This window comes from Candoia aspera, chromosome 2 (genome assembly GCF_035149785.1).
Source record: "Candoia aspera isolate rCanAsp1 chromosome 2, rCanAsp1.hap2, whole genome shotgun sequence".
NCBI classification, from domain to species: domain Eukaryota; kingdom Metazoa; phylum Chordata; class Lepidosauria; order Squamata; family Boidae; genus Candoia; species Candoia aspera.
This window is the reverse complement of record NC_086154.1, coordinates 8,871,762-8,896,323: the sequence shown is the minus strand read 5'-3', so window position 1 is coordinate 8,896,323 and position 24,562 is coordinate 8,871,762. Positions and strand designations below refer to the sequence as shown.

Here is a 24,562-nt window from a genome sequence, read left to right as displayed (position 1 = left end):
CAAGAAAAAGAAAGCAAAAATCTATTGATGTGGGATGGAAAATTTTTCAGGCTACAAATTTTCTGTTGATAATTTTTCCACTTCAGGCAATGTTTGCCAGCTTCAAAGTAACAGTATATGATGTTTGCTTTTCTTAAAAAAAATATATTTCCTTCACCCCAAATAATATAGCTGAAACACTTGCACAGACTACGGCTATTGAGAAGAATATACTAATTGCTAAATATGCTAATATAATAATATTTGAATCAGAAAAAAATCCTGATTCAAAATTTTCTGCAAAAACGTCTTTAAAAAACAACCCATTTTTATTGCTAAAGCTAAAATGCTTTCAGGGGTTTCAAACATATACTTTATATTCCTATTATATCTAGGCTAGACTGCTACAATGCTCTTTCTGTGGGGCTGGCCTTTAAGACTGCTCAGAAACCATTAGACTCTCAAAATGAAGCTGTAAGGTTTCAACTGGGATTGCAAATCAAGGCTTACATTGGTACCCCTCATTACCTTTTTATTTCTGTGTTCTGGCCCTTCTTTGCCAGCCCCTCTGGAGGATAAATAGAAGGAGTTAATTCATATTTGGCAGCTTACAAATGTAGCCAGAAAGGAGCACCCTTTGCTACTTCCTCAGTCAGTCTGAGTGGTTTTTATGCTCAGTATGTGGGAAATTGTTTTGCCTTTTGGACATCGAGAACAGAAGTGGAATGAAAACCGCCGATCACCAGCCTGCCCAATTTCTGTATGGGGCAGAATCGTGTGTGCGTGTGTGAAAGCAATTGTTACAACTTTTTTTTTTAATCTGTTCAATCGTGTCCGATTCTCAGAGGCTGCCTGGACAAGTCCCTGCAGTTTCCTTGGCAAGGATTTTCAGAAGTGGTTTGCCATGGCCTCCTTCCTAGGGCTGAGAGAGAAGGACTGGCCCAAGGTCACCCAGCTGGCTTTGTGCCCAAGCTGGGACTAGAACTCACGGTCTCCCGATTTCTAGCCTGCTGCCTGAACCACTACACCAAACTGGCTCAAAACAATATATTTACCATGCAGCCTACAGCTCCTCCAGATAACGACTGACCAGTTGCAATCAGGGAATCTGCTTTGGAAACTCAGACTCATTGCATACGAGATGGGCGGCAGAGAAATTTGATAAATAAATAAACTCTCCTGGTAAAGCCTAAACCTGTCCTTAGAGGCAAATCCTTCCCACAGCAGACTTTTCATCCTTTTTTCACCCAAAATCCCATCAGACAGGTAGAATCCTAAAATTTTTGTCTCTTCCAAATCTATTCACCTTCCTCTCCCCCTGCCCTCCCACACTATCTTTGCATACTATTTTCCTCCCTCCAAGCTTCTGGCAGTCTTCTTCCTCCCCTCTGAACGCTGATTTAGGCTACAGACATTAAAAACGAATGCCGTTCATGTTTAGCAGATCCAAAGTTAACAGATAGGAATTTGTTTCAAGCACCTTCTACATTTTCCAATAAAAATAAATTGTTAAAGAAAATGCCAAAGGCTGGCCCTCACTTTACAGCAAGCCAGAGGCCTTTTTAATTGTGTTCAGTTAATTAAGCTCATTTTAAAACCAATCAAAAGTATCTAAAACTAAAACTCTAGTCAGGCAGGGGAGAAATGTCCCCAGCCATTATGCTGCCTGCTCTGTGGGATGTACCATGGGCTTTTACTAGCAAAAGGGGAGATTCTTCAAGTCCTTGTTCTCTTTTTTTTCCAGATGGACTCTCCAGAGCAGTGTTTCTCAATCTTGGCAACTTTTAAGATATGACAGCCAGTTTGGTCTAGTGGTTAAGGTTCTGGGCTAGAAACCAGGACTCTGTGAGTTCTAGTCCCGCCTGAGGCATGAAAGCCGGCTGGGTGACCTTGGACCAGTCCCTCTCTCTCAGCCCAAGAGCCAATCAGGCGTGGTAGGAGAGTTCTAGTTCCGCCTTAGGCATGAAAGCCGGCTGGGTGACCTTGGGCCAGTCCCTCTCTCTCAGTCCAGCTCAGTGCAATGTAGACGAGCCTCCTTGTGGTGCACCCCGGGCAATGTGGCTTGTCACGGCTAAATAGTCTACACATCTGGCTGCTGGACCTCACAAGGATTTCCCAGCAAGAAAAAGCAGCATGAACACCAAACTGCTATGATATATGATTTAAAAAAAAACTTTAAGATGGGTAGATTCCAACACCCAGAATTTTGGGAGTTGCAGTCTACCCTTCTTAAAGTTGCCAAGGTTGAGAAACACTGCTCCAGGGGCATTTGAGAAACCAGAACACTGGTTTTGAGTATACTCAAAAAGCAACTCTTCAGCAAAGGATCGTTACCTTGTTGTGGTGCTGGAGCTTGAGCACCTCAATGATGCCATGAGCTAAACCGTGAAGGGCCACCCAAGACGGGAAGGTCATGACAGAGAGGTCAGACTAAATGCGATCCCTGGGGAAGGTAATGGCAACCCATCCCAGTATTCTTGCCGTGAAAACTAAGTGGATCAGTACAACCAGAGATATGTCAGTATACCTTCGGAAGATGAGACCCCCAGGTCGGAAGATGGTCAAAATGCTACTGGGGAGGAACAGAGGATGAGTTCAACTAGCCCCAGACGTGATGATGCAGCTAGCTCAAAGCCGAAAGGACGGCTAGCGGCCGACGGCGCTGGTGGTGAACGGCGAATCCAAAGTTCTAAGGATCAACACACCATTGGAACCTGGAATGTAAGATCTATGAGCCAGGGCAAATTGGATGTGGTTATTGGTGAGAAATTCCAAGCCAAAATGGCTATGATCAAAAACAAAGATGGCAAGGACCTAACAGAAGAAGAAGAGATCAAGAAAAGGTGGCAAGCATATACGGAAGACCTGCATAGGAAGGATAACAATATTGGGGATAGTTTTGACGGTGTGGTCAGTGAGCTAGAGCCAGACATCCTGAAGAGTGAGGTTGAGTGGGCCTTAAGAAGCATTGCTAATAACAAGGCAGCAGGAGACGACGGCATCCCAGCTGAACTGTTCAAAATCTTGCAAGATGATGCTGTCAAGGTGACGCGTGCCATATGCCAGCAAATTTGGAAAACACAAGAATGGCCATCAGACTGGAAAAAATCAACTTATATCCCCATACCTAAAAAAGGGAAACACTAAAGAATGTTCAAACTATCGAACAGTGGCACTCATTTCACATGCCAGTAAGGTAATGCTCAAGATCCTGCAAGGTAGACTTCAGCAATTCATGGAGCGAGAATTGCCAGATGGACATGCTGGGTTTAGGAAAGGCAGAGGAACTAGGGACCTTGCACCTATTTTCCAAGCAGGAAAAATCAGCCCCATTTTTGTGGATGCAGGGAATGGATTCTTTTGGACAACAAATTGTTTCCTTAAGTCTCTGCAGTGGTAGTGGTGGGGGGATGAATATTAGCTTTAACTGAGTTTTGCACGTTGCTAGGTCCTTCAATGACCTGATTGTGTGTGTCATGAGGACCCAGATATATTTTCTCTTATGCACATGCACCCACACCCACATGTGCACCCTCATGCAGAGGAGGAAACTGGATGGAGCAGAGAGCAGCAGTGGCAAAGCAGGTGTTTGTTGCAGATGGCCCACAAAATCCAGGGTGACGTTTGGAGCCACACAACCCCCTAACCCCCCATAGAAATGAATTAAATAAATAAATGCCTAATGGGGTGCAATTGATCCACGTATTGCAGCTTTAAGGATCAAATTTAAGTCTAAAGAGCAGATTTCCACTTTTATGCCTGGAGTTCCTAAGGGCTGCTGCATAGCACTTCTAATCTGTTCGTAAGCCACCATGAGTCTAAACACAGCTGACCACAGATAAATTCAAGGAGGAGGAGGAAGAGGAGGAGGGGAAGAGGAAGGAGAAGGAGAAGGAGGAGAAGAAGCAGCCGCCATACTTTCCCTAAATCATAAAACAAGTCAATCCAGAGTTCTCACTTAAGGCACAAATGACCAGGCTCAAATTATCCTGCTTTGGACTCTTTATGGGAAGACCTTATTCTCTGGAGAAGGCTCTGATGCTGGGCAAGGTGGAAGGAAAGAGGAGGATGACAACCAGCCAGATGGATGGATTCATTTAGAGTGGCACTGTTGGAATACCTGAAGGACCGGGCTGGGGACAGACCCTCCTGCAGAAACTCTAGGTGGTTGCTAAGAGTCAACACCAACCTGATGGCCCATCAATCAAAAACTTCCCATAATAGCAGAGGCTTCTCTGCATCTAGGCACCTGTGGAAGCGTTTCCTAAGGCTGAAATGGATGTGGGAGGTGGGCCTGTTGATAACCTCAAACTCGCCATCCCCAGACCTTGCTGCTTTAGAAAGTCTTAACCGTCAGTCATGATAACAGGCAAAGAAGCGGCTGGAAAATGAGACCAAATTCTAGGCTTGGTCGCAGATTTGCCTTCAGTGTCTCTCTTGCACCAACGTGGCACACATTTCCTAGGAAAGCACATGAAACGATGGAGAGGCACTTTTCGGACACCACGCAAGGTTTTATGGAGAGGCCACTCCTCTCGCTCGCTGTTTTACAAGGCTAAAACGCCCGGTTGTTGTAAATTGCTGCAGCCTCCCCAGATAATATTGCTTGTCTTTTATTGCACCTTCTGCACCACCACAGCATCCTCTTCAGCTCCAGCATCAGGACCCTACATCGTACTGTATTGACAGATTTGTCCTCAATATGCTAGGTTTCTATGTGCAGGGATCTCTTATTTTGTTATTTGTTTTTTAACTGGGGACTCCCCTCCCCCTCCCAGCATCCTGAATGGCTGCAGCTCAGACCCCAGGTCCCATCATCCTCGCCCTCCCCACTTCCTAGACTCACCCAACCCGTCGCAGCAGCTGCTCATCTTGCACCTGTGGGAGATACAAAAGCCACTTTCTCACGCCTGGGGCAGGGAGAGAACCCGGACATGATGTCAGCCCCAGTTTCCCTTACGGCCTTTCTAGGAAGGAAAACACACTTGGCTTAACCCACTGTTTGCCAACCTGGCCCACTTCCAGGAATTATTCCTCCAACTTTTCTTTAAGAGCAATGGAAATCCACCTTGGGTGATGTCCGTCTGTCAAAATATGTGGACATACATGGCCCACAGATGAATCATCCAGGTTGGCCTAGCTGGGGCCACACCGTCCTATTTTCTGGATTGGGTTACTAGACCAGATCTAATTCCTCATCTCTGATCAATTGACAGGTTGCTGTGGGCTGCAGTGTGCATATAGAGCAGTGTTTGTCAGTCTCTGAGCCTTTAAGATGTGTGGACCACCTCCCAGAATTCCCCAGCCAGCATTCTGGGAGTTGGTGTCCACACATCTTAAAGGCTCGGAGACTGGCAAACACTGATGTAGAGAGACACTGGATGGGGACTTGATGTCAGTCCCAGCAAGACAGATTACCTCTGGATGAAGAAGATCTCCTATTCCAAAGATACTCCATTTTAGACTCTTGGCTTTCCTAAGCTGGTTTGTAATCTAGAGGTCCTGCTGGACTCACGGATCCTGCTTGATGACCAGGTGGCAGCTGTGGCTAGGAGGTTTTGATTGATTATATGCCATGAAGTCATTTTTGGCTCCTAACAACCACATAGGTAGATTTTCTCCAGGAAGATCTGTCCCCCACCTGGTCTTTCAGGTCTTCCAACAGTGCCCCCAATGCCTCTGCAACTGAGCCCACCCCCCTTGCTGCTGGTCCTCCTCCTCTTCTCTTTCCTTCCGCCTTTCTCAGCATCAGAGCTTCTCCAGAGAGCGGGGTCTTCACATCATGTCCAAAATGTGATCATATGAGCCTGGCCCTCTGTGCCTCAAGTGAGAACTCTGGGTTGATTTGTTTTGTGATCCATCGGTTTGTTTTCTTGGCTGTCCACGGTATTCTCAGGAGCCTTCTCCAACACAAAAGTTGAAAGGCGTCAATACTCTTCCCATCCTGCTTCAAAGTCCAGCTTTTGCTTCCATAGAGCATCACAGGGAAGACCAGGGCTTGCACGATTCTAATCTTTGTAGGGATAAACACATCAGGGCATCTGAATATCTTTTCCAAGGCCTTCATGGCTGCTGTACCGAGCGTTAATCTACAGCAGATTTCTTGACTGCATTGTATGAACGTTGTATGAACGCAGCCAAAGCCACAGCTAAAACCCAGTGCAAAGAAAAAGCAAAGAAAAACTACAAGTCTTTCCCAACAATAAAAAAGAAAAAGGAAATCATTCTCAGCCAAAAAGAGACATTGGGTTAGTCCGTGTGTCTTTGATATAGTTCTCTATCCATTTTGGAGCCATCACATCCTCCCCTGGACACTTGACCAGGGCATTCATTGCAGGCAGAAATGGGCCACTCCTGAGCCCATGAGGTACCCTTCCCCAACTTTCTAGGGCATTAGGTTACCAGACCCATCATCCACAGTGTCCATGCCAGTGAAAGAAGGCTGGGTCAAAGGCTTCTGGGGGGTGGGTGTGCCTCAACTACTTTGAAGAGCGAATTGCCTTGCTGCTGCCCATTCTTCTAGCTCCACCAGGGAGAAGGAATGAGTGTAGAGGGTCCTACAGCTTTTGCAGAAAAAAACACCTCCTCAAGCCCTTTTACAAGCATGCACAGCCCTCCAAGGAATATTTTATTTATTTATTTATTTTTATGTATGTCTCAAATTTGTACTCCCGCCCATCTCCCCCCAAGGGGGGCTCTGGGCGGTTATATATGAAAGTTCATGAATGGAACACGGTTGCAAATACTGAATGTGCACAAAGCTGGAACAGAATACCATTTCCCAGACTGGAATTGCCTTCCTTTAGATGCTTCCTTCCTTTTCATAATGCAACTTCCTATAAAACTAATGTGCTCAATATGCATTTTTGCTAACCAAATGCTCTAGGTTCATACAAACAAGCTAACCAAGGTTAACAAAAACCTAACGTAGCATGTTGCACAGTTCCATATAGCCAGATGGATGCCAGCCAAATCGTTCTCGCCTCTGGCCACAGGGTAGCATCCTGCACAGTGTCTGAGGACTGCGGTCTTGCTTGCATGCAGGGCAAACTTTGAATCCAGCCCAACTATTTGCAGCACAGCATTTGCAGTCTGAAGCAGCTATCCCACCTCTCCCTGTTGTAGAGCCAGCTGGGGCTTCCCTGATCTACAATATTAGCAAGTTTCTGGCTGCCACATCAGAGGACAGCCACATTCCTCTTCCTGCATTTCAAGAAAGTGCATTATGCTTTCTCTGCTTTCTCTCTTTGATCCCTGTCTCCAAAGGGCAGGCTGTGGGACAAAATTACACAGCCTTCTCTTCCTCCTCTACGCTCTTCGCCTTTTGCAAAGAGCAAGAGTTGAGGGATCTGAAAGGGGACCCCCCCAAAAAAATGCCTGGGAGAAGAGGCCAAGCAGGGTCTTTACTGCCTCTAAGAGGAGGCTCCAAAGCTGCTCTCCAGCCAAGCTGCCCTCCCTCCCGCTCACTAGACAAGGCACCAAGCGCTCCTTCGAACAGGCACCTAAAGTAGGGAGTGTGCCCAATGGATGCTGGGAATTGTAGTTCTTCTCTTCCCCCACTTTCCAGACAACAAAGAGATACGTACTTTTTCTTTTCCATTTTCTCTAAATCTTTTTTTTCCCCTCAGAAAAAGAACCCATTTAAGTAAGACAAGGTTCTGGTTCCTTTGGCCACGGGGAAGAACTTTTTTTAGGGAAAGCAAAAAGTCTTCCCTGAATGTGACTGTAGAGGGAAGGCGAGCAAAAACTCCCTGCCCCAGAATGCACCGGGCTCCTCGTTTGGCTCCGCCCTCCTGCCCTGATTGGAGCCGCTCGCGATGCCTGCGCGAGGGGGGGAGCTTTGCCGCCGCAAAGCGGGGAAGGCGCGTTTGTTTTTTTTTCCGCCCGGTTGCGGGCGGGAGGCGGTGCTAGGCAAGCTTTGCATGACCTGGGAGTCCATCGGGAGGTGCGTCTGAATCTGGTCGCCCGTGAATGTTGCTGAGCGGGGAGGAAGCCCGGGGCGGGGCGGGGTGGGGATATTTCTCCCTTTGCATTAACAAGAGCTAACTTTTATTTTTAAACGGGGAAGGCAGTGTTTCCAACTTGGTTCAAGGGGAGGAGCGGAGGAAAGGAGAGAAATACCCTGTCTTGCAAGGAGGAGGTCCTATTATTAAATACTTGTGGGTTCGTTTGAGTCCATCTAGCCAAGTGTTTCTCAAACTTGGCAACTTTAAGACATGTGGACTTCAACTCCCAGAATTCCCCAGCCAGCCATGTCTTAAAGTTGCCAAGTTTGAGAAACACTGATCTGATCCAACCCCAGCTGAGTGGAAGAAAGGTACTGTCCCTTTCCTGGAAATTAGAAATAATCTACCTTTTGACACAGGAGAATATCTGGCTTATTCCTTTCCTATTCAGGACTTGGTTCCCACAGCCTCCCCTGCCTTTAGACCCAGAAGTGCTGTCTTACCAGTGCCTTATTCATCCCTGTGTGTTTTTAGATGTGGCATTTTCACTGGTTTGTTCCAGTTTACGTGCCACTCCTGTCCGGAGTCTGGGAGCCGCTTCCAACCCCCGCAAAGACAGAGTGGGGGTTCAAACAAGGCTACAAATATTTAAAGCTGGTAACATCCTGCCCAACGTGCCTACACTTGAGGGGTGGTTTGATCTTCTGTCTCATCTCCAAGGGTCTTCCTGAAGAGCCACAGTTGGATGCTGCTTGGAAACTTAATAAGGAGGGGATGGTTGAAAAATCTGGGGGCGGGCTGTTCAGAGGAGGGGGCCGTCACTGTGGAGGCTTGACTGTGGGGTTTCTACAGAGGACAGTTCTTCAAGGGGGGGGGGTCCCTTAAGAAGCCCTCGTTCCCTTGTCTCCCTGGACAGGCAGATGCCATCCAAAGCAGGTGGTCTTAGAGCCATCCAGGAGCTCTGGCTTTAAAGAGGACCACCAGCACTTTGAATTGCCCTCAGAAGCTGCCAGCCCTGCAAGGTAGTCCAGACATGAAGCACAACCATGAATACCATCTCTATCTTTATTGTGAGGTCACATGAACAGAATATTGTTAGACTGAAAGTATTTCTCCCCTCCTTTCCTTTTATTCTCCGTCTGGAAAACTAGGGAGGGTCCCTTCTGAAACGTTTCCCATGCCCTCCCCACTTCTCTGGGCTGAGATGTCTTTTACGTGCCCTGTGCGGCGCTCCCTTCTGTCTCCTGAGGTCATTCCCACAGATCATTACGGAAGCTAACCAATAGCCAACACAATTCCCGCAGTAGCAGTGTCATTACCTGGGCGAACCTAGGTGTGCCCATAACGTCTTGAGCTGCTGCATGTTAAACCAGTCAAAGCTTCCAAATAGTCTTCAAGGGTAGCTCCAGGTAGAGTGAATTGCAGTAATCCAGACACAAGGTGATGGGCAGGAGTGACCGTGATGAAAGCTGCCTGTCCCAGGTATGGCTGGAAGTGGCGCAAAAGATGTAATTGGGCAAAGCCCCAGTTGGCCGTGGATTCTACTGGCTGGCAGTCCAAGATTGTGGGCCAGCTCCATCCAGGAGACTGGAGCCCCATCCGGAGCTAAGGATGGACTCTCTCTGGAATTAGCCGGGTGTGAATCCACAGCTATTCCATCTTGCTGGGATGAAGTCTAGCCCTGTTTTCTTCACCCAGTCTGCATGGAGGGACCTCCACGGCATCTCCTGCCCAGGCCAGAACAGAGATGTATAACTGGGCATCATCCACACACTGATGATCCCTTGCCCTGTGCTGGCAGATGACCTCTCCTCGTGGCTTCATGTGGATGGATTGAGCTGCTGATTTGGGAATGTTCTGTTACATACCGTGGACTGTCAGTTAACCAGAACTCAAGCAGCCGGCACTCTCAAGCAACCAGCACAAAAATCGAACCGGAAAAAAACCGGCACTCTCAAGCAACCAGCAAAAAAAAAATCTGTTCTCTCTGCTGCCATCTAGTGGGTATTAGGGTTTAATAGTAACTCTCGGGCAACCAGAAACTACATTTATCAGGCATCTACCAATCCCCATGGGTGCCGGTTAACTGAGAGTCTACTGTATTTATACAGTATATCTGCTACTTTCCCATACTGCTTCGGATCAATTGCTCAAGGGACCTTTCAGAACCTTTCGTGTTGAGACCGAAACCTTGGATCTGTCCAGTTAGCTGATCGTTTTGAATGGTCTTTCCCCTTTGGGTTTTCACTGTGATTTTAATGGTGTTAGCTTCTTAGAGGGGAATTTGTTGGCAAAAAGCAGACACTGAACCCAGGGAATACTCCTCTCTGTTCCAACAGAATCCAGAATGGCTTCACTGAAACGACTGAGATTGCCCTTCCCACCCAGAACAAAGCAAGGAGCCCAGTCATCTCTGGCTCCGGTAAGGAGATCTATGGGGAAATGTTGGTGGGGTTCGGGTGAGACAAAGGCATGGCATTTTTCTTGCATAGCAAAACCAGATCCAGCTATTTTAGAGTCAAAGCGGATGCAAATCCAAGCCACTTGCACATCTGGGTCTGCAGGAATCTTATCTCAGTCAGGGGTGAAATGTTCAGCAAGTTAAGGCCAGTTAAGGGAAAAGGATGATCAGTCTTTTGGCAAACCCACAGTGGCTCCTTACGATGTGAAAACAGTATTATATTTGTCTGGTTCTTCGTTTCCGGCGATTATAATGAATGGTAGAATAATTCTCAGAAGAAGTGTGTTTTCATGGAGCTCTTTTTCCATGACAAGCAAGCCTAAATCTTTCCTCACTGCACTGAAAAAGGATCAGAAAAAAGCCAGAAAGGAATAGAAAAAATATTATTTTCTCATTGAATAAAAAGTTATTCGTGGAACATGGAAACATGTCATTGCAATCCTCCTACCCTGGAATAGCATCCTCCAGATATTTGAATTGTCCCTCCCTTCTGATTTTTTAAAATACAGTCACCAAGTCATGAAGACTGGGTTGTTATGTCTATCTCTCAGATGATTAATTGATTTTTTAAAAATTGTATTGAACATGATTCCCAGTTTTTATAGGCAATTACTGCGTATGGGTTGTCTTTACATTTGATTATTTACTCATTTACTTTTAATCCCAAACTGTCTTTGGAGACCTGGTGTGCTGCTTAGAGTTGGCTGATTGGAACAGCCAATAAGCTCTGTAAATAACCCATACGCAGTAATTGCCTATAAAAACTGGGAATCAAATGATCTGGGCAGGTTGCAGTGTTAACTTAAAAGGATAACATGCAGGAAACACAAAATCCACTATTCTTGTGCAGAGAGACACACCTGAATCAGTGTCTGCCTGTCACTGAAAGGACATTAATAGTGGAAATATAGAATTTCACTATCCTAGTATTTATCATATTTGAACCCAGGGGGCTGGAAAGGGGCAGTTAGCACAATTTGCAGTGTCCTGCCTCATATTTTTCTAAAATTGAGGCGATGTGCCTCAATCTGGCGCTTTGCAGACGAGTTGGTTTTCAGATACCGTAATCCCCAAATGGCTCAGGATGCTTTTGCTAGGTTCAGACAAGATGCATCACAATTTTTGAATTAGTTCATTTTGTGCAATATGTTGGGCTGCAAAGAAATCGGTTAGACCAGTTCCCACAAGCTAGGATACCTCCCTACCCCTTAAAGAACTGTTCAGAGTTGAACTGAGTCAAGATTACCAGGCTGAGGAAATACAGCTGCAGGATCTTTCCCTGACTGGGTTAAATATGTTGTGCAAACCCAGCCTTTGATTTGGATTTCCAACATCTCCTTTGATTTGGAATTTGAATATCCAATGATTTGGAATCCCAACATCTCCTTTGATTTGGAATCCCAACATCTCCTTTGATTTGGAATTTGAATATCCATTGATTTGGAATCCCAACATCTCCTTTGATTTGGAATCCCAACATCTCCTTTGATTTGGAATTTGAATATCCATTGATTTGGAATCCCAACATCTCCTTTGATTTGGAATTCGAATATCCTTTGATTTGGAATCCCAACATCTCCTTTGATTTGGAATTCGAATATCCTTTGATTTGGAATCCCAACATCTCCTTTGATTTGGAATTTGAATATCCTTTGATTTGGATTCCCAACATCTCCTTTGATTTGGAATTTGAATATCCAATGATTTGGAATCCCAACATCTCCTTTGATTTGGAATCCCAACATCTCCTTTGATTTGGAATCCCAACATCTCCTTTGATTTGGATTCCCAATGTCTCCTTTGATTTGGAATTTGAATATCCTTTGATTTGGATTCCCAACATCTCCTTTGATTTGGAATTTGAATATCCAATGATTTGGAATCCCAACATCTCCTTTGATTTGGAATCCCAACATCTCCTTTGATTTGGAATTTGAATATCCTTTGATTTGGATTCCCAACGTCTCCTTTGATTTGGAATTCGAATATCCTTTGATTTGGAATCCCAACATCTCCTTTGATTTGGAATCCCAACATCTCCTTTGATTTGGAATCCCAACATCTCCTTTGATTTGGAATTTGAATATCCAATGATTTGGAATCCCAACATCTCCTTTCATTTGGAATCCCAACATCTCCTTTGATTTGGAATCCCAACATCTCCTTTGATTTGGAATTCGAATATCCTTTGATTTGGAATCCCAACATCTCCTTTGATTTGGAATTTGAATATCCTTTGATTTGGATTCCCAACATCTCCTTTGATTTGGAATTTGAATATCCAATGATTTGGAATCCCAACATCTCCTTTGATTTGGAATCCCAACATCTCCTTTGATTTGGAATTCGAATATCCTTTGATTTGGAATTTGAATATCCTTTGATTTGGAATCCCAACATCTCCTTTGATTTGGAATTCGAATATCCTTTGATTTGGAATCTCAACATCTCCTTTGATTTGGAATTTGAATATCCTTTGATTTGGATTCCCAACATCTCCTTTGATTTGGAATTTGAATATCCAATGATTTGGAATCCCAACATCTCCTTTGATTTGGAATCCCAACATCTCCTTTGATTTGGAATCCCAACATCTCCTTCGATTTGGAATTTGAATATCCTTTGATTTGGATTCCCAACGTCTCCTTTGATTTGGAATTTGAATATCCTTTGATTTGGATTCCCAACATCTCCTTTGATTTGGAATTTGAATATCCAATGATTTGGAATCCCAACATCTCCTTTGATTTGGAATCCCAACATCTCCTTTGATTTGGAATCCCAACATCTCCTTTGATTTGGAAGTTGAATATCCAATTATTTGGAATCCCAACTTCTCCTTTCATTTGGAATCCCAACATCTCCTTTCATTTGGAATCCCAACATCTCCTTTGATTTGGAATTCGAATATCCTTTGATTTGGAATCCCAACATCTCCTTTGATTTGGAATTTGAATATCCTTTGATTTGGAATCCCAACATCTCCTTTGATTTGGAATTCAAATATCCTTTGATTTGGAATCCCAACATCTCCTTTGATTTGGAATTAGAACTTCTCCATTGATTTGGAATTCCCACATCTACTTTGGAGAAGATTCTGCCACAGAGGTGGCCGTCCCCACTGCTGAACCAGGGAGCAATATCATTATGTGGGATTGTTTGGGTGTTGCAGAATCAGGTGGCCTTTGAAGATGTGGCCGTCTACTTCTCGGAGGGCCAGGCGGGGCTGCTGGATCCTGAGCAAAGAGCCTTGTACAGAGAGGTCATGCTGGAGAATTACCAACACGTGGCCTCGTTGGGTAAGGAGCTTCCTTGTTTCTGGGAACCTGGAGGAGTCTGATGCCTCCTCCGGCATTCTCGCTCTTCTCTTTTTCCAGCGGAGGTCTGCTTCCATTTGCTTGTCTCTTTACTTCTTATTCATCCTAGGGGTGTGCAGTTACTGCCTCAGGCTTGTTCATGTACTTGCCACAGATTCACTGGGACCTGCAAGGCTTTGGGGATTTTTTTGCCACCCCTAAAGACTCTTGACGTAGCGTGGCCAAATCGTGGCTGTGCAGTTTTCACCTGGGATATAGGGATATATTAGGATATGGATAAATTAGGCCTTCCCCAAAGGAGGAAAGGTCCCACCCCTCTTTGTGACATCACTGCATCACCAATTGGCATTAGGTGGGCCTCAGCCATTCCCCAAATTGTGGGGGGTGGCTTATCCCTAGTTTGAACTCTGAACTGTCTTCCCTTTCACCACTTTGTACTTCAGACCCAGCTCCAAAAACTTGGGGCTCTCCAGAGCTGATTTTTCCCATCAGTCAAGGTGGCAAGACTTTGTCTTAGTTGCCATATTGAACTTTGCCCATGAGGAGCTAAGAGACTGGCAAATCTGAATGACTTCCTGGTCACAGCCATGTTGAAGCAGTCTCTGATGCCCCCCGCCCCCCAGAAGGGAGTGGGCCTACACAAGGGTGCTACCCAACAGCCTAGTGACACTAGAAGTAGAAACCCTTTGTCTCCCTTATCACCACAGTGTAGGCTTGAACTTGAACCCATAGCCAGGCATGGTCAGGCTCCCATCTAATCTTCCCAGCTGGATGTTGGAGAGCCATTTCAGGAATACCTGGATGGTTTGATGCTACTCTGCACAGCCAGACACTTAGTGGAATTGCCCACGAGGTCACTGAGAAACACCCCAAGCCTTCAGGAATTCACATGGACCCACAAGGAACCCGGGGTGCATTGACCTAATCAGTCACCCCATGGAGGTCATGGGTGGCCATCCATCTCCACAGTGCCAAGAAAGGATCTGAACGTGGCAAAGGGCTAGATGTGATACCCTCCGTGTCCAGCTTGCTCTACAGCCATTCAAGACCCATATTGAATATGGTTGTATAATGTGGAGAAAGATCCACCATAACAGTGTATTCATATTTAAAAGCGTGTGTTTATTCCCCCATTTATTTTGTTTGTCTCTGGTTTGGTTCTCTTCCTCTATTTTCTGTTTTTTGTCTAGATGCTTTCTTTAAATTATAAAAAGCAAGAAAAAAGAAAATACAGAGACCATGCTAAACAATAATGAAACAGGAAAGCGTGTAAGCTGAAAAGATAGAAACCTTGGACAAAAAACATCTGTCCGGTATGATTTTAGGGAGTTGTTCCAAATTCATCCTTTTCTTCCCCTTCTAAAAAGGGATATTCCCCAAGCCGGAACTCGTCTCTAAGTTGGAAAGAAATGAAGAATTGTGGGTGCCCACTTCTCTGGATTTGGATGAAGAGAACTCAGACATCAGTTGCAGTAAGCCAGCAAAGCAACCTCATTTTTTAAAGTTAAATGCATTTAATTCACCTTTCCAGGTATTGGCTGTATTCATACAACAAGTTTAGCCGGGTCAGTTACATAGCATGGTGAGGTTGCTTAACGTTAACCTTGGATAGTGTCTTTCTGATTTATTCTGATACAAATTGTGCAAAACCGGAGTATGTGTTTAGTTTCTGATCCAGAAGTTTTGTGTAAATCCAGAAAATTGCTTTAAGTGTTTTGTGCAAACCCAGCAAGTCTGTTCTTTAACTTTTTTTGCAAGTCTGTTTATAACTTGCCTTGCAGATTATTTAGTTGTGCATATGTGATCACACGCAACACAGCTGAAATTTGAGGGCTGTGCCTGTCTACCTAGGAGCACAAGCCAGTGAATTCACTTTATTTCCTCATGAGCAAGGGTGCACAACTTTCTCTGGCCAAGGGCTGAAAACTGAACCAGGGAGTTGATAAAAATGTAGACGTTTGGGTTGGATTTATGCTTTGAGCTAAACCAGAATGTGAACTCTTTGGTTTGAGCTTAGTGTCTGGGTTGACACAAATCTTGTGGTTTGTATGTCATCATTTTTAGTGTCTACTGTGAACCCACCAGTTGAAGTTTATTTGATAAATCATGGTTAAAACACGTGATAGAATAACACATTGTGTGAACCAGTCTCTTTCAACACTAGACTACATGCAAGAGTAGTCTAAAGATTCAATGTTTGGTCGGGGATGAAAACTGAGTTAATGTAATGCAGTGTTTCTCAACCTTGGCAACTTTGAGATACGTGGACTTCAACACCCAGAATTCCCCAGCCAGCATGGCTGGCTGGGGAATTCTGGGAGTTGAAGTCCCTGTATTTCAAAGTTGCTAAGGTTGAGAAACACTGATCTAATGCCTTCATCGTGGGGCATGTGCATTCAAATTTTACTTTTTGCTCCCTACAGGTGACTCCACGGAGAAAAATATGTGCCTGCAATGTGGGAGATGTTTTGCGGAGATTTCAGTGCTCCTTAACCATCAGAGATGCCATTCAGAAGGCAAGCTGTACAAATGTGTGGACTGTCGAAAATATTTTCCCGAGCTTTCTGAACTTCTGAGCCACCAAAGGGTCCACACGGTCGAGAGGCCTCACAAATGCTCAGAATGTGGGAAATGCTTTACCAAAAAGTCCTCCCTGGTGTGCCATCGCAGAACCCATACGGGCGAAAAACCTTTTAAGTGTTTGGAATGTGCCAACTGTTTTGCCCAAAGGTGGCTCCTTGTGACACATCAGAGAATCCACGTGCGGGAGTTTCCTTATCAATGCTCGGCATGCGGGAAACGCTTCCCTGACAAAGCAACCCTGATTGGTCATCGGAGAACCCACACAGGAGAGAAGCCCTTTAAATGCTCCGAATGCGGCAAAGCGTTTGCTTTAAATTCAGTCCTTCTAACCCATCTGCGGGTCCACACCGGGGAGAAACCATACAAGTGCTTAGTGTGTGGGAAGTGTTTCACTCAGAAAGGAAACCTCGTCGGACACCAGAGAATCCACACAGGAGTGAAGCCCCATAAGTGCTTGGTCTGCGGGATGTGCTACCCTCACAACTCCCAGCTTCTGCAACATCAGCGGGTCCACACCGGAGAAGAACCTTTCAAGTGTGTGGAATGTGGCAAATCTTACGCTCGGAAAGAAAGTCTTGTTATCCACAAGAGAATCCACACAGGGGAGAAGCCGTATCAGTGCCCAGAGTGCGGGATGCGTTTTGCTGGCCGGGCGTCTTTCGTTTACCATAAACGTGGCCACACGGGGGAGAAACCCTTTAAGTGTCTGGAGTGTGGGAAATGTTTTATAGACAAATCGTGCTTGGTTTATCATCAGAGAGCCCACACCGGGGAGAAGCCCTACCCGTGCCAAGAATGTGGGAAAAGTTTTGCTGCGAAAGCATCCCTGGTTTGCCATCAGAGGACCCATACAGGAGCCAAGCCTTTCAGATGTGGGGAATGTGGGGGGTGCTTTGCCGATAGGTCGGCCCTGGTTTCCCACCAGAGGATTCACACGGGAGAAAAACCTTTTACGTGTTTGGAATGCGGGAAATGTTATGCTCGGAAAGAGAATCTCGTCATCCATCAGAGAATCCACACAGGGGAGAAGCCGTACCGGTGCCCAGAATGCGGGATGTGTTTTGCTGGCCGGGCGTCCTTCGTTTACCATAAACGTGGCCACACGGGGGAGAAGCCCTTTAAATGTTTGGAGTGTGGGAAATGTTTTATAGACAAATCGTGCCTGGTTTATCATCAGAGAGCCCACACCGGGGAGAAGCCCTACCCGTGCCAAGAATGTGGGAAAAGTTTTGCTGCGAAAGCATCTTTGGTTTGCCACCAGAGGATTCACACAGGAGAGAAACCATACACGTGCGTGGAGTGTCGGAAATCTTTTTCTCTCAGGTCGTCCCTCGTTTCTCACCAGCGAATCCACACAGGAGACAAACCTTACAAATGCTCGGAGTGTGGGAAGTGTTATGGAGACCGATCCTCTTTCATCTACCATCGGGGGACCCACAAGAGAGCAAAGCCTTACACATGCCTGGAGTGTGGAGCAAATTTTGTTCCTCAGTCGACCCTTGGGAACAGTCAGAAAGTTCACGTGGAACAGAAACTTATCCACCGTGAAACATGCTCTTTGTATATTAAATAGGGTTAGGTATTCCACTAATCAAAAAAGCTGTGATCAGTTTGGCCCATCAGTATCACAGATTTATTTTTTTAGAGGATGATTTTATTAGAGTAACTTGGACAGTCCTCCGACTGTCAGGGAAACTGAGTCTTCACTAATTTATTTTTGCAACTTGCAAGTTATCAAACTTTTAAAAAGCAACAAAATGGCTTTGTGGCCCCTTAAAGTCTAACTAATGTATAAGCTTTCAGTTTTATCTATTAAAAATGATAGATTAATAATGGATGTGTTAGTCTTTAAATGCCGCAAGATTAGTTGGATCTGAATTCTTAATTATTAGATTCACACATATTAAGCCATGGTTTGTTAAGCCATGATTCATTGAGTCACAATATGGCTTATGGGAAAGATCCAGTGATTATTTCTTTTTGGGTTGGATATCTGGAATCAGAGATGTTTTAATATGCTTCCCAACTTGCAGGCCCTCCTGATGTGTAGGCTTAACTCCCAGAATTCCCTTGGCCCACCTGAGTATTCTGGGAGTTGAAGTTCACGTATCTGGAAGTGCCCAGGATTCTCCAGCATTGGGAAAGCTGCTTTGACAGAATGCCTGCAGATTGGCCAAAATGTTCTGTGTGTTTGTAGGCTGGGAAATATAACTGATGAATTAATGGAACATGGTTGCAAGTACCGAATGTGAACAAAGTCAGAATAGACATCAAAACATCCAGACCTCAAGTCCTACCTCCACAGTTAGAATATCCTTCCATCAGATGCTTCATTTCTTTTCATTATGCAGCAGCCTATAAAGCTAACATGTGTAATGAGCAATAATTAAAAAAGGAGAATCCTGAACTAATTGTTCAAATACAGACTTCAGAAAAACATTAACAGCGTGGTGCTTTCTTTTTAAAATTAAGAATCACTGAGAAACACTCCATTTACTTGACATTCTTAACCTGGTTTCTGAGTTAGTCTACTATCTGAGGTGACACACACTAACCTGTAATCTTACCAAATGGGGTGGGTTCACACAAACAACCCAAGTTAACATCTGCTCAGTTTAGCACTGTGCAACTTCATGCTAAACCTTGACTAAGTTAAGTGTTTTGTGTAAAAAACAGGCATGAGATGCTGTGAGATGATAGGTCACCTGAAATTAAAACCCTACATTAATAAATAAAGCATCCCAATGCATTTAAATGTTCCCCTGTATTAAAGCCCTATAGAAGCTGTAAGGCATGTTGACTGGAAGTTACCAGGCCAATGTGAAGATTTAAGGGATGGTACAGTTGAGGACTAGAAAGTGCTGTATGAGTATGTGCCTGTCAAACCTTTTAAGATCTGTGAGTAAGTGTGTGTGCAAGAGAGAGAATGGGTGTGCATCTCATCAGTATTTTATGGCCGGGAAAAGCACATTATGGTTAGAATGCAGCCGAAAGCCCCCCGTCTTGAATGGGATCCCAGCCTTGGAGAATTCTTCCCTGACAGGCAGATGGGCACTGACTTTATCTACTCTTAAGCACCAGGAGATTCTCTGGTGCATTATTTTGGCATTCTCGGCCTCCGCTGCCATTTGACTCTAACACGCTGTTTGCCAGTCCTTCCTGGATCATTCCTGTGTCCTGTGTGGTTTTAAATTAGTTCATTGGCTTGATTTGTAAAACCTTACTTCTTTTTGTTTGCTTCTGGGATTTTTAAGGCTGCCTACTCGTTGATAGGTTGGGGCGGTTTTTTAATGGATTGTAGCCCGCTATGAGATCTGGAGAGGGGGTGGCCTATGCCACTTTGAAATAAAATTGCAAAAAACTTATTAAAAAAATAAGCAAGCCATGGATAATTTTTTTTAATTTTATTTTTCTCCCGCCTTTATTATTATTTTTATAAATAACTCAAGGTGGTGAACATACTGAATACTCCTTCCTCCTCCTATTTTCCCAACAACAACCCTGTGAGGTGGGCTGGGCTGAGAGATATGGGCTGAGAGATAGGGACTGGCCCAAGGCCACCCAGCTGGCTTTCATGCCTAAGGCAGGACTAGAACTCAGAGTCTCCTGGTCTCTAACCCAGCACCTTAACCACTAGACCAAACTGGCTCTAATAATAATAATGGCGAAGGTCCTGGACTAAGAGTGGGGAGACCCATGTTCTGGTGTCCCTTCAGCCACAGAAGCTTCCTGGAAATACTGGTGGGGTTCTGATCAGGACTAAAGATGAAGCATGGCAATTTCTTCCATAGCAAAACCAGGATCAGATATTTTAAACAATCAAGCTGACTGCCTTTAGGTACCACCAAAAGAAAAAGGGAAACTATTTGACATGCACGTGAAGCCACAGGAACAGATGGCCTTAAAAATAATAATCTTTGAATCAGAGGTGAGCCTAGTCAAGAAATTGGGAGCCAGAGCATTCCCACCAGGCCGTAACTTTCTATTAGAAGCCAAAGTGACATCAAAAACAAGCATGTCATGATGTCATCACTCAAGTGGCATGATGTAATCTGTGCAGGGACATCATACATGTATGACATCACTCAGCCTGTTCACAAATCTCCAAATAGGGTGTTCAAAACTCCTCCAGATCACTGATTTAATGCAATCAGAGTTGTGTGTAATGTTGAAGCAAAATCAAACCTTAACTTCTTCTGTGGTCTTGGAGAAAAAGTGGTAATTATGGAGTCCTTGCTGCTCTCTGAGCTTGGTGCTTTGCTTGCAGGCCTTTCATTACCCATCTATTACATCATCAGTGCAAAGGAGGGTGGGGTGTGCTGCTTATTTATATGCAACAGCTTGCTCCGAAAGTTTCGGTGGGTGGGGGTGTAGTTTTATTCCTCTTTCCTCCTCTAAGGAGGAAACCACACCCCACCTTCCCTCACATGATGATGTTACCTAGTTGGGTAATGAAACGTCTGCAGGAAAACCACCAAGCTCAACAAACACTGAGTAAGGCACAGTTCAACCCTGAGCTACAGATATTCCCTTCTGTTGAAAGTGGTAATTGGCAGAATATGTCGGTTTCAGGTACGACCTAATGGATAATTGGGGAAAGGAGGCTGGACAATGCATTCAGAGCCCCTCGGGATTGCTCCCAGCTTCTTCTAGATGCATTATTACAGCATAAGGACTAGAAACACAACTTTTTTTTTTCATATTCAACACTTGCTTAAAGCTCAGGTCATTTATTGAAGCAAGTAGCAGCCTCAAATGGCGTCACAGGAAAAGGCTGCAGACAATGTCACACACCAACACAGAACCACGCAGAATACATTTTCACCCCATTGTAGTATTTCTCCCCTAGGATTTCCCACATCTGGACAGACAGACTTGTGCAAATGGAAATCACTTGGTGCAACATTGGTGTACAGATAGGCATCCAGGGGCAGAACATGTTGCGAAGACTGATTTTCCTCAACACGAAAACACAGGTATGAAATCTGAGCGTCCCTCTGGAATTGAACAGACTGAACACAGCACATTCATGACTAAGGCAGCCCGAACACAAGACTAAAGATGGTGAGGAGGGAGTTGAAGCCCCCTCTGACTACAGAATGTATACTCTGTTAAAGGAACAAGATTATTTAAATCAGTGTTTCTCAATCTTGGCAACTTTAAGATGTTCAGCTCCCAGAATTCCACAGCCAGCTGATCTGGTGAGTTTCCTGCTAGATTTTTCCCCCCGGTATTAAGTGCAACAAGATCCATAGAACAGAATGGAGCAGGTTTAATTTTCAGTAAGACCTGAAAGACCAGGATGGGGACAGATCATCATGGAGAAAATCGATGTGGTCGCTAAGAGTTGATGGCATATACTGTAATCAATCAATTTCTTAGTTCTTCATGACTAGCCTAAACCAGTGATTCTCAACCTTGGCAACTTTAAGATGCGTGGACTTCAGCTCCCAGAATTCCCCAGCCAGCTTTGCTATTTCACTGATAAGGAGGCCCACCACTTCTTCTTGATGCCTTTTTATGGAAGAATGACCTGGACCTGTATGGGCCTACCATTGGATAGAATGGAGGAAGCCACATAAAGCAGTGGACTTTGGGCACCATCAAAAGGCATGAGATTGTTGATGTTGCCTCCTTCAAGGAGAAGGGAGTCTTTTGAAAGTTTCTACTTCTGATGTCAACATATTGGAGTTGGTCGTAGGCAATATGGATCTTAACTGGGGAGATGAAGCAAGCAACATCATTCCTTATTCTGTCTCACAAAGCCCTTGTCACTATTGTCCAGTAACGTAGCTTCCCATTCTGTTTTATTCCCAAATGGCTCAGAACTGAATTATTCCCAGGCAGATTCACAGCAACCCTCCAACCACCACAATATTTTGCTTTTAACAGAGAAGGGGGGGAAAAAAGGAGAAAACTGCCATAATAGTGTTCCCCAAGCTGGCACCCTCTCCTGGGACCGTATTTCCCAGAATCCCGCACCAGATTCTTTGCTAGTTTGCTAGGGTGCTGCCACAAATTCAGGGTGCCCATCTGCCTTCAATTAGGCCATGCTTAAAGCTCCAATCATTTATTGAAGAAAATAACAGCCTCAAATGGCATCACAGGAAAAGGCTGCAGACAATATCACACACCAACACAGAGCCACCCAGAATATATTTTCACGCCATTGTACTTCTCCCCTAGGACTTCCCACATCTGGACAGACAGACATGTGCAAATGGAAATCACTCGGTGCAACATTGGTGTACGGATAGGCAGCCAGGGGCAGATCATGTTGCAAAGTTTGATTGCATGCCCAAATATAGTGGTCTGTGTTTCACCTAAAGAGTTGATGTGAAGTTGCAAAATGCAACTTCTTTTAAATCTTAATTAAAAAGGGAGTTAGCCCTAGCCTACCCATAACCCTTCCTTGGCGTTGATGATGCTTCCCACCCCACCTGATCCCCGCTCTCCTATAAATAAATAAATACAAGCGTTGGCAAGCTGGTGTGCTGCAAAGCTAAATGCCAACCCCTGGCATCCTCTTTAATGATCATCATCATAATTTATTAAACTTGTATGCCACCCACGTCCCAACAGTTCTGGGTGGCTCAAAACGTGCTAAAAAAATGCTTCCAGCTCTTTTATTCCTAAAAAATAGGGAGTGGCCTCATTCTAGGGCTTTGTTTGAAGGTGTGCTGCTTGTCTGCTCCAGATTGAGAGAAAGCAGTGAATGCATCCTCAGACGCTTGCCATGGCGGCAGCCATTTTGTGAACGGGCACTGCCACCCACTGGAGCCATCTTAGCAGAACAACATTCCAAATATCTTCATGAGTCAAATGACTTTTTAAGGAGCTGATAGGATAGGCTGACCATATGTCCTGTTCTGAACAGGACAGTCCCTTTTTTTAACATTTCCAGTCCATCCCATCGTTTTAATATAAATGCCCATTTTGTCCCGTTTTCTTAAAGACCTTACTTAAATATTTGAAAGTTCCCGCAAACCTGTCAGAATGCAGTCTGACTTTGAGTGGAAGGAGGGGGAGCTCAGCAGAAAAGGCGGGAAAAAAGCCGCAGAGCTCAACCCGGCGGGAAACCTAAAAAGAAAAAAAACAGGATCAGCTGATAGGCGGTGATCAAAGGGCGAGCCAATTGGCTCCTGCCTTGAAACGGCAGGAAGAAAAGGACATAAAAGCACAGCCAGAGGAGGAACGGCTTGTCGGGGACAACCATTCACTAGACTCTCCAGCCCAGCCTTGCCTCTCACAAACAAAGGAATCTGAAGATTCCCAGCCTGAGAAAACCAGAGAAGTTCCTGCCTCCCGATCCAGCCCGTCACCCAGCCCTGCCCCGTTTTGCCATCCCAATCTCCCATTTTTGTCTCAAGGAAATATGGTCAGCCTGTGATAGGAGACAGCTGGAAACCATGGGGTGACTTCCCTTTGACATTTGTGCCATGCCTACACTACATAATCTTGCCTTTGACCCAAAGGATCCAAAACAGCTGCTGCAAAAAAACACAGTTCAATACAGTATTCTTTATGGAATCTGTAACGGTCTGTGAGAATGTCCTTCAGAGACAGGAAGAGGAGCAGCAGCAGCAGCAGCAGCCTAGGCAATGCTTAGATAAGAGGCAGCTTAGCCCGCAGCGGGAATGGGAGTGTGGAAAATGCCTCAGAAGGGACCCTCCCTAGTTTCTTGGACTGTAAAGGCAACAGGGGAGAGATGTACCTTCAAACTTGCAAGGTTCTGTTACTGTGACTTTACAATAAGGTTGGTGAAATCACCTATTGCAAGGCAATTGGGCTGCAACAGGAAGCAGACTGGAGAATTTTGGCAGCTTGTTTAAAAGACAGTGGGAATGACTTCTCATCTGGACTGTAAACTGGCAAGTAATTAAACATTCAAAACTGGAGATCAAAAATGAGTTTCTTTTAGGGAGGAACCAAGCATGATGTTGGTTACACGTTACACGTGTGTGCGTGCTTCTTTGGAGACAAGAACATTTGGAGCAAAAATAGGAACCTAGGTCCAGTTGCTTGTGAAAACAGAGTCCTGCTTTTTTCACCCCACAACTATAAAGTGTTTCTACCCCATTTGGGTAGTGTTGGCTGGCAAAAGTCAGCTAAATGGGTCACCTAGCTAGGCTACAGCTTAGTCTAAGACAATTCAGAAACTGAAAACATTTTCTACCACTAAAACCAAATAATTGCTCCACAACCCCATCCGCTTTCAACGTTAACACAAAAGGGAAAGAAGGAATCTACAATATTTGGAACGTCAAAACCCACTG

The 24,562-nt window shown here is 44.8% G+C and overlaps 1 protein-coding gene across 1 annotated transcript; it reads left to right on the top strand.

The window, feature by feature from the left end:
- Positions 1-13,450: 13,450 nt before the first annotated feature.
- Positions 13,451-18,103, top strand: LOC134489816 (zinc finger protein 260-like; the record flags this gene model as incomplete). The annotated part of the gene is made up of 3 exons (XM_063292683.1): positions 13,451-13,685; positions 15,071-15,175; positions 16,127-18,103. Coding segments are annotated over 3 exons (2,073 nt in total), but the record flags the coding sequence as incomplete, so codon positions are not given.
- Positions 18,104-24,562: the final 6,459 nt, after the last annotated feature.